The sequence below is a fragment of the Chironomus tepperi genome, unplaced genomic scaffold, assembly GCF_022539635.2.
Source record: "Chironomus tepperi strain 1889 unplaced genomic scaffold, CSIRO-AGI_Ctep_v1 contig_219, whole genome shotgun sequence".
Lineage (NCBI taxonomy): Eukaryota > Metazoa > Arthropoda > Insecta > Diptera > Chironomidae > Chironomus > Chironomus tepperi.
The window spans coordinates 338,598-350,041 of record NW_027226341.1 but is presented as its reverse complement, the minus strand read 5'-3'; the positions used below and the strand labels follow the sequence as shown (position 1 = coordinate 350,041).

At 24.5% G+C, this 11,444-nt stretch overlaps 1 protein-coding gene across 5 annotated transcripts in view; it reads left to right on the top strand.

The window, feature by feature from the left end:
• Window positions 1–11,444, top strand: part of grh (grainy head) — a 33,847-nt gene that overhangs the window by 11,889 nt on the left and 10,514 nt on the right. For 3 of the 5 annotated variants that reach the window (XM_070640268.1, XM_070640267.1, XM_070640269.1), the window contains 6 exons: window positions 4,713–4,872; window positions 7,756–7,866; window positions 8,754–8,854; window positions 8,957–9,248; window positions 9,878–10,092; window positions 10,990–11,152. In XM_070640268.1, the coding sequence (XP_070496369.1) occupies window positions 4,713–4,872; window positions 7,756–7,866; window positions 8,754–8,854; window positions 8,957–9,248; window positions 9,878–10,092; window positions 10,990–11,152 (1,042 nt within the window). Of the gene's footprint in view, window positions 1–3,678; window positions 3,997–4,712; window positions 4,873–7,755; window positions 7,867–8,753; window positions 8,855–8,956; window positions 9,249–9,877; window positions 10,093–10,989; window positions 11,153–11,444 lie in introns of all 5 variants that reach the window. The other 2 variants (XM_070640272.1, XM_070640271.1) reach the window with 2 other exon arrangements.

Sequence of the window (11,444 nt, the reverse complement as noted above, 5' to 3'; positions counted from 1 at the left end):
TGCACTTTAAAACAGCTTTTCGATGTTCCGATTGACCTTTACCTCGATTTCTATAAAAATTCGTAAAATTAATTTGTTTCCTCTGGTATTTTAATATATGCAATCTCTTAAATGTCAATTTGTTAATATCTTATAGCTAAAGATATGCCTAAGTTGTCATCATTTTTTGAAATTTCAAAAATTGTTACAATTTTTAAAAAATTTTCATTTATGAAAAAAAGTTTGATTACCAAAAGTAGTAGTAAACCAAAACCAATAGAATTTTAAAAAAATCCTAATATTCAAATTGAAATAATTGAATTCTAGAAACACCGCAAAAAAATGTGTAATAAGACAAATTAGCTTCTTATCCTGAGATTTATTTGAAGGGAAAGAATTTTTATAGTACAAAATTTGGATACATTATATTTGCCACTAAGTCACTAAGTTTTTGATTTTCTTGTGTTTATAGACTTTGGACTAATTTCTATGCTACATTTGTTTTCCTTTTCCGAATTTTGTTTTTCAAATGAAAATGGATTTACAGTATTCATAAACGTTTCTCAAAGAATGAATATAATGCTTGAATTTTTTTCATCACTTTACCCCTTTATAATTTTATTTCTTTATGTTTATAAATACAAAAGAAAGAACCCTTTCAAGTTCAAAAAAAGTGGTATAAAGCTATTTGAAATACATTTTGATTAAAATTATAAATTATTGGACATTGGTAAAATAGAATCTTCAATTAATGTTTTTTTTACATCCGAATATGAAAATTAATTGTTCGTAGTCGTAATTTTGTTATTTCATTTTTCTTAATTCTTAATTACCTAATAAAGTCTGATTAATTTATAATGTGAATAAAAACATCAATTAAATAATTGTTACAGTATTATACCGGCTAACATGATATATCAATTTTATTATAAATTCTGCGTTTGATTGTCGAGGATAATCATATTTATGTTGTTTTTGTCAGCAATAAATTAACAATTGAATTTTTTTTATAAAATTAAGGTGCATGACCACCAAATTTTAGAATGAGAAATATTTTAACATTTTCATATCAAATATTCTTCTTTAAATATATCGATTCAAAAAGTGACATTTTTATATATATTTTTTTTTAACTTTAAACTTGTTCGTGTGATAACCTGATTTAACTGGGGTCTTGTTTCTGGTTTTTTATCTTTCTCTTCAGGTGAATAATACTAATAATAATAAAAATTCACTTGTTGCCTTCTTAAGGTATGGAAGAGCGAGACAAAAGGAGAACAAAGTGTGTGGATGACTAGATTCGGGTTGTTATTCGGGTTTTCATATTTTCTCTTTCTATTTATTTATTTTTGTTTTTACTTTGTTATTGTTATGTAAGGCTCTGGAATAAAATATTTATTTATTTGAATGATTTATTTAATGTATTAAATGTGTTCCTAATGATTGTCAAATGAAATTGTCGCCTGAAATAAGTAAAATTCAGGGCAATCGTATAACATGCATTCTCGTTTACCTATAAAAAGGCTTAAGAAAACAAAATTAAATATATGGACATTTTTTTATTTCATTTTCGATCTGATTAATTTTGATTGACGAGGGTCAATTATGACATGCGTATACTATACATAACTATTAATCAGGAAATATAACAAAATCAAAAATAAACCTACATTAATATATTTAAATTTTTGTCACAACCAAATATGTTTTTAGTTTTATATCTTAATTAGATTTGGAATTTTACATCCTTTCAAGTCAGTGACATAAAAATTCAAAAGTCGAAAATTGCTGATTGATAAATTCATAATTAAATTTAATATCAATATGACATTACTTACTTTATGAAATGTCAATTTCCACATAGGTTAAATGAAAGTTAAAATTTTGATTATTAAAACATTCTTAAATATGTCAAAAATATTTTCAATTAGATACCAAAATTGCATTAAAGTTAATTATATTTCATTTCACGATGTAAAACGCAACGGGTTACATAGGTTGTTCTATAATTCTTTCTTATTTTATTTGTTCATTTAAGTAAGAAATGAAAATATCACCCATTGAGTCTTTAAAAAACAGTACAAACAGTAATTTATAAATACTAAATCAGTAGAATATTAGGTAAAATGTATTTAGAAAATTTATGAAAAGCAACAAAAAGTAAAAGCTGTTAAAATCATCTTGAATTGGATATATTTTGTTAATTGTTAAAATATTACATAATTAAAAAATGCATGATATGTGATAGGGGTCACTCACTTACTTCGGTATGTAAAAAAATGAGTATATTTGACTCCCTCTCTCGTTACAAACTTCAATTCATGCACACAATCTGCTTTTAATTTTTTTGTGACAAAATCGGAGTCATCCCTATCCCCATTAAAAAAACGGAAGTAATAAGTAAATATTACCAGAAAATCAGTGATTTTTTTATAATATATTAATCTGTATTTAAGAAAATTTTTAAACTTAACTAGGCTGTAAAATTCTAATTAAATTTTACATGCTTTGAATTAAACAAAATAATGTTCATATATATATATTTATATATATTTATGTATATATTCATAAAACATTATAAGTTTACAAAATATTGTGAAAAAGTATTAAAAGAGTGTGCAAAAAAAATTTTGATAAAGTTTGTACCCATGAATTGGTGTATTTTAGAAATGTCATCCAAGCATAAAACTGTGTATGATACGTAAAACTTGAGACCAAAAAGCTTAAACATGAAGAGATGTCAGGCAAATGTCCTAAATATTGCAAAGTACTCGAGGAACAATTAGTCCATTTTATTATGCTAATTCCGTTAGTAAGCATGCATGATCTGTGTAATGTTTTTCTCATAAATTAGTATTTAGCTAATAGCAAAATTATGATAGTAACAAATCAAAAGAATTTGCATTTTCATAAAGAAATGAGATTTAAAAAAAAAATAAATATTTTTTTTATAGTTCTTATAATTTATTTAAGTTAAGAAAAATGATTTTTTATACTGTCAATAGAATCAAATAATTTGTACTTTTCAACAATTTAAAAGTTACAGTAAAATTATTTCCAATTTTTAGAATTTTTAAAAATACGAACTTATTAAAATCCATAATATCAAAATTCAGATTAAATACCACAAAATCATAATTAAAATGGTTTTGCGAGGAGCCACAATTTATTATAAAATAATATGTATTTTGAAAAATAATATTTAATCCTTAAAAAAATTTAATTCTCGCTTTCGTTTACAATTCATGTTTATGAGATCGAAATAGGACATCATCATTTGGACTGTTGTTAAAAGTGTTCAATTTCAATACAAAACTATTACAAAAAACTTCAAACTAATTAGAATTTTTGTTTCTTTAAGTCAATTTATGCTAAAACCTTCGTTAAGCGTTTGTTTATGTCTAAAATTTTGCTAGTTAACTTATATAATGATAAGAAATAACATCACAACTTGACAAAAAATAACTAAGTATGAAAAATTGAATTGAAGTTCTTTTTGAAGAATAAGACAAAAAATTTACTTAAAAGTTCATTCCACTAATTGATACAAAAGAGGACAAATTTTGTGTGTTTTTTTACATAAATACGTATGACTGGAACGTAGATAAAGTTGAAAATGAGTTTTCAGTATTTTTTTTTTTTTCATATTTCCTTCAAGTGATTAATTAATGAAATAATTTATGATTTTTGGCAATTTAGAAGGAGATCAATAAGCTCTTCTAATGACCAACAAGAGCCTATAACATCTCATTCAAACTACTCATCACGTTATTTTGAGAATCCATTGACTGCCGTTACTTCTGCCATGTTACAAATCTCAGGAACTACTTCACAAATCCAAAACGATGAAGAATCAAACCATAATAACAATAATAATACCTTAATAAGTAATATTAATTTAAATCCTTTACAATCAAATATGACACATCAAATACATCAAGTGCATAATGGAAATGGCACAACATATGAATACTATAAAATTAGTACTGATAAAGATAACTTACAATGGTCAACAAGGTAAAAAAAGATATATGTTTGTGACGTCGACATATTGTATGGAAACTTTATAAATTTTATGCTGTTTGATTAGTACATATAAATTATACGAAACTAGAATTAAATAATGTCCAAATGAATAAATTAATGTGATGTTATGGAATTCTATACAATTTATCGTAACAAGATTCTCACTAATCTTTTTTAAAAATTCAATTTTATAATTTCTGAACTTTAAAAAATAACGACAATGTATTTACTTTATAATACCCCACTTAACATGGTGATTAATTGATTAATTGAGATTATTGTATAAATTCGAGGGAAATTTTCCACATCATTTGATGGGAAATTTGACCTGAGGAAGAAAATTTAGTAAATACCAAATACCCGATCAGTCGTTAAATTAATATGTTTCCATCATGCTTTTTGTGGTTTTATTCTAGTTCATTATATTTGTGATAAAAATAGGAAATAGTAATTTTAATTTAATGGTTTTAATATTTTAATAAATTCATTTAAACTTTTTATTTAGAAGATCCCAATTAGGGATCATAAATTTACTGTGGATAAGATCTACTATTTCTGAAATACTTTTACTGAAAAAATATATTTTTTTTTATCATACTTATTTGAAAAGGCTGCAAATTTTTTTTTGTTTCATATAATAATTATGAGATTTTTATTTAAATTTAAATTTATAATAATTATATTTTTCTACGATTTCATTATTTCAGTACAAAAGTAAATGGACACGCCCCAATTGATGTTCCAGGTCTCTCACAAAACGAAATCCAAGGCCTATTACTCGGTTCACACCAATCACAACAAGCTATTAATGTCAAACGTGAACCAGAAGATCTTCGTATTGATCCGAAGTGTCCACGAAGTCAGAAAGTGAGTAAACATGATGTATTTATTTTAATTCTTCTAAAAGAATGAGTTCATAATAGTTGATTATTAAATTGGCAATTGATTACAAAAATATTATGATAGATAAACATATTCATACATATAAACTCAATTAAATGAAAAAAACCCTATAGAAAATTTTTGCTTAAAAAAGATTATTGCCGAAGGCACACTTCTTAAAAATTTAAAATTACGATTGATGTTCATCATAGTAAAAATTGCTGTCTGTTTTTCGAATAAATGAAAATTTTTTATAATATAACTATTTGAGGAATGATTAACATAAAATGTATTACACAACTAATTTAAATTGATTACCTTGTATTTGGAATGACTTTTGCTGTTAAATGATTATTTGAAAATTCAATACGAAAATCATATTAAAATATTTTACATTTCTTGCCGAGACAACAAAAATATTTTTTTTTGTCTTTTCTGATCTGTATGAGATTTTATGTAGCAAATAATTTAACCCTAATGTATTGTAATGTAAACATAAGATTCCAGTAGGAAAGAAAAAGAAAGGCGAAAAAACTTGAGTATGTAAAAATACTATACAATAATATTAATAAAAAGTTAGTTTAAAAGGGAATAGAAAGAATGAATGAATCAAAGAGGCACTCGGTCCCTTTCATGAAGGTAACACAAGATATAAAAAGAAACGCATGATGTGTATAGCATAAGACAAGAAAAAGTGTTTCATAATATTAAATAGTGTTATTGTTCATATGAATGTCGAGGTATAAAAAATATTTATTATTATTTTATTTCTACCCGACTTCTGTTGAGTTTTTATACATATTTTTCATTTTTCTTCTGCTATTATTCTTCAGTTTTGCCTTTATAACACTGACGATGATAATAAAATTTTATTGAATTATTTTTTAGTTTAATTCAAAACGTTGTAGAGGATACATCGTTGTTGTTACATTTTTACTAATTTTTAGCGCATTAAAATATTATAGTATTTATTCGATAATAATCTATGAGATTTAATTTTAATTTTAATTAATAAAATAGAACATCTTTAATTTTTTAATTAATATTTTCATTATGGATAAATAAGTGAAGTTTTCTAAGAAAAAAAATACAAAAAAAAATAATTAAAAAATATCGTGAACCAAATAATAAAAAAATATTAAAATATAAAATATTAGTGATTTTTATATGAAAAACAGAATGATTAGCAAAAGTATTTGAAATATAATTAATTGTAAGTAATTTTAGTCCATTATGTGACATTTTTGAAAATATAAGGATCATGCTGTAAAATTTCATTGAATTATGTTTCTTGTGTAGTGATTCGGTTTTTTAGTTAAAGGAATATAATTTTCTGCTCTTGTGTGTTCATTTAATAAATTGCAGTCAATCACTCCAAGATAGTGGTAAAACAGGGCGATCATAAACACGAAGAGAAGGAGATAAAAGTTACCGAAACATGCAAAATGCAAATTTGATTTCTCACATTGCGATCAAAAAATACAGTTTTTCCATTTTCGCTTTACTTATACAATAAATTATCAAGCACGGAGATGATAGCAATGGAAAATATATTGATCGTTGTTTTTTATAAATTCATGGTCAATTCATCTTAATTACATTTTTCCTTAAAGCATTTTAATAAGTCGATAGTGAATATTGAAAAAAAAATCATATTTTTTTTGACAATAAATAGTTTTTAAAACTCAAATTGTTCTATAAAATTTTATATAATAATAAATACATTGTGTCTCAATTGTAAATTACTTCAATGTACTGCAAAATATTTATTTACGAAAAAAAAAAATAATTTAGCATTTATGAAAACTGAGCTTGTTTAAAATGTTGTTAAAAGTAATAAATCCGCTACTTAGCTTATATAGAAGTAGTAGTCGATAAACACATTTTAGAAAAATTAATAATAATTTTATTATATCGCGCATTAAAATGCCAATTGGATGTGGATTTTTAACTGTCAGATGTACAATGTAGTAGAGAGAAAAAGTATGCATAAAATTAAAATCACTCCTCAGCAAGATGCAATATTAACATTGAAACATTATACGTAAATGCAAGTAGAAAGAAACGCTGAGGAAATGTGTAACAAGCTGGAAATAAAAATTGTGTAGCCATAGTTAGCCAATGAATTCCAATCAAAATGCTAATCAATTTTTACGGAGACCTTGCAATTTCCACTTAATATTAATTAATTATACCTCATAAATGCATTCATAAGAGCATTATTAAAGCTCACTGTACATTTTAATATTCATGAGAATTCTCTCCAGTGTATTAAAGTGATATTAAGCCATTAATTTTTTATTTAAAATAAATATATAAGATGCAAGACAAGAGTGAGGAAATTAATATTTTAAGTTTTTATTGATCGGACATGTATTAAAAAAAATAATAAGGTGAAAACTAATCAATAATCTAATTAAATTTTGCATGAAATATGAAGTTAAAAGATCTCAATTAGTTGAAACCATCAGAAAAGTTTCAGTTAGATTAAAAATATTTGAAGCAATGGTAATTATTTTACTGCTTCAATTGCCATCCTATTTAGCAATTACAAGTAGCATAAAATTTTTTTTTAAAAAAAAACTGTACATAAATAAATTATTAAAGCAGTTCGAAACACTAATTAATTTAATTCAATTTACTTATTTTCTTTCCAATCTCCTTTATATAAAATATACATTTATTTTTAAATTAATTCTTTGATTTTTTTTTCTTTTTTCATTTCCCTTTGGACTTCACTTCAATAATATTAAATTTTATTCAACTACATCCATACAAACATGAAATGCTGCAATTTTCTCTGCTGATATGTTTCAATACAATAATGGTGTACAAAATATTTTACGCATACTTGACAACGATTTATAGGTTTTAGTTGTACAATCTCCTGCACCTACATCTTTACAAATAAAAGAGCAACCTCCAAGTCCTGGAAGTCCCGTAGAAATGTACTCTGGGGGTACGCAAATTTATATGCAGGTAATTTTTTATAAATAAGCATTTTTAAAAAAAACACACTTTTTGTCAATACATGAACAATTTTTCATTACTCTAAAATAAAAATAAAAGAGTACCATATTACACAATAATTATAAATATTTCAAAATTGAAAAAATTTCATTACTTATTTTCAAGTCACCAAATAAAATATAAAAAGAGCCGCATCAAGATAAATAAATAAAATAAAATTATTAAGTTAATAGTATTTGAAATACTAATAACTGCTGTGTTTAAGATAAATTATGATCATTCTATTTTCTTCTATTTAATTTTGCTCTCAAAAAAAAGAAAAATTTACTATTTGGAATCCAAATGTTTTTTTTTTTCATTTGTTGCTAATTTTATATTATTATACTTTAATCATAATTAACATTTTACTTAAAACATTATTAATTATGCTAGTAATTAATTGGAGCCTTAATTTCTGGTTTTTGTGGTGTTTTTGTTGTGCCTTTTAATTAACAAATGAACAATACTATCATGCGTCATTAAATCGATGTCTCAAAAATGTTTGATATGATGAATATATAAGTATAAAATTTAAGTTATTTAGATATTTTTAAGTACTTATAGCTATAAATATTGATCTTAATTATCTTGATCAACAAATTCTACATATATTTCAAAAGATATTGTATTTTTTTTCATATTTTATTCATTTTATTATTTCCATTATAATATCATCTGAACTTAAATATTCTAGAGTATACTTTATACTAGTCGAAAAAATTTCGTTGTTCTTACATGCCCTAATATAAAAAAAAAAAAATACACATATTTTATCACAAAACACAACAATACAATTTTTGAAACATGCATATTATAAAATTTTAAATTTTACTAAATTAATAATGATATAAATTTAGGGTGCCCATCAAACATCTTCAGCAACAACGCTTGGAGTCAATAATACACCGAGTCCAAATCATTATGAAGCAACTCAATATTATGCAGCAGCAAGAATGCCGTAAGTAAAAGACTTATTTATAAATTTATTTAAACAACATTTCAAATAACACAGTAATAGATCATGAAAAAAAAATTTGTAATTAAACTTAAAAAATTTCAGTTCAACGAGTGGAAGTAGTGCAACATTCATAACAGAGCCATATGCATATAGAGAATATTTTGATACACAAGGATATGTGCCTTCACGTAGTGCTGCAATCTATACCGATACCGAAACACCTACAACACCTATTGGATATGAAGGAAGATATACTACTACACATCCAAAATCGACAACTATGTATGCAAAAGCGATTACATCCGCTACAGGCCTAACAGTGGATCTTCCAAGCCCAGATTCAGGAATTGGTGCCGAATCGATTACACCTCGAGATCAAAATAATATTCAACAGGTGATTTTCCTTTCTTGATTTCTTCTTTTGATATTATTTAAACTTAGATTTTATTTTATTTTATTTTCTTCCTACAATTTAATTTTGTCAACATTCATAAAACCATTTGATTATTAACTGCATACATGAAATTAATAACTTTTCACTTTCGCCTCTCACTTTTTTCTTTTTTTATATTTATGCACTGTTGTGTTTAAAATCATCTCTTTGCTTACATTAAATGCATTAAATTCAACATACTGAAACCTTGTATCTCTGTTTTTCTTACTTATGGTATTTTATTTATTTTTCATTTTTCTATCTTTGTCTCAGAAAATATTAATACTTGTTTAGCAATTTTCTACTAATCCTGCATTTCATACGTTTTATCTAATAAAAAAGTATAATAGTTAACTGATCGTATTTTATTATGCTTTATCGCTGATTGAGATATTTAATGATAAAAAAATTGGCGTTATATGTTTGAGAAATTGTTGATGCGACTCTAAAAACTTTAACTTTAACTTCGTTTTAAATATGAAAACAAACATTTTAAAAGGAATAAAATATGAAAATAAGTAAAAAGGAAAATTATTTTTTACACATTTCTGAGTGTATTTTCATTAAATTTACTTTATATTTGATTACAGTCATTTGATTACACAGAGCTTTGTCAACAACCCATGGATAATGGAGCAATTCCAGTATCGGTGACAGGAATTCAAAGAACAACTGTGAACGTACATGGTGGCCAAAACAGTCCAACGACATCAATAAGCAGTAATCCAGCATCCACAAGATCATCAAGACCATGGCATGATTTTGGAAGGCAGAACGATGCCGATAAAATTCAAATACCAAAAATGTAAGTACACATTGTCTTTTTAAGCAATTTTTTAATTCAATTTTTAAGTTTCAAATATTATATGCTATAGTGACTATACTTAAATTTCAAGATGATTTTTGAAAAAAAAATATTATCATTATTAAATGCACTTTGTCTGTATGTTCGGTCGGAGAAAGCTTAAAGCTTTTTATCTAGGCATGGTAATTTAGTTTGTTTTATAACTCATTTTTAAATGCTATATAAATTTTTTTTCTTCTAAAAGTCTTGGATTCTACTGGATCCTGTTTTCTAGATCTGTGATTGTAACTTAAATCTTTGGATCTTGTTTTTTAAAGTCTTAGAAGTGATTTGGATCTAACTGGATCTTTTTTTTATACCTACATATTATAGCTGAATTAATGAGTTAAATTAAATGTAAATATTTTTCAAAAGTGAATTAGCACTCATCTGCATTCCCCTATATTCTTTATACATACATGAGATATTTTATTTACGTTTATTTTTTCAAATCCAATTAGCTTAGTAGCTTCAAGCATTTGCAAAAAAATTTCTCTTTTTTATATGTAATAAAATTTTTTCTCTAATCATGTGTAATAAATAATACAAACAACTCATAAGAAATTTATGAATTGCCTCTATCAGTATATATGGAGCTATGTGAATTTATATCGCAAAACTAGCTAAAATATTGGAAAAAAAAAGTTGAGAAAAGTAATGAAAAACAAAATGAAGGATTAATTTTGTCGCTGAGATAACTCTTATCATACAACTTAATAATTTCTTGATTGAATGTTTGGTTAAAAATTAATTAAATCACAAATAACGTTAACTGTTTTATTTTCTCAGCATGCTTTATCCTTATTATACATACATACTTAACATGATAAACTAAATATTTGAATATTTTATATCTAGATTTTCAAATGTAGGATTTAAATATCATCTAGAATCGCCAATAAGCTCATCGCAGCGTCGTGAAGATGATAGAATAACATATATTAACAAAGGACAGTTTTATGGCATTACGTTAGAATACATACCTGATTCTGATAAGCTTTTGAAAAATCAAACAGTCAAGGTAGCTATTTTTTACTATTATATTCGTATGTTCCTTCTATAATGAAATTAAGATTTATAAAGTTACACAAAAATTTAATAAAATGTCTATTTCCAAGTCATTGAATCCGTCATAACATAAAAAATTATAAAGGTATATTTTTTTAAACAATAAATATCGAATCAATTAAAAAACTTATTTAAAAAAGATAAAGAAAATCCTAAGTTTGCATGTGATAAAATTTGATAAGTAATTGTTTATTTATAAATTGATACATGTAAGAATTGTCACAATTGTAATGTCTTTCATCAAA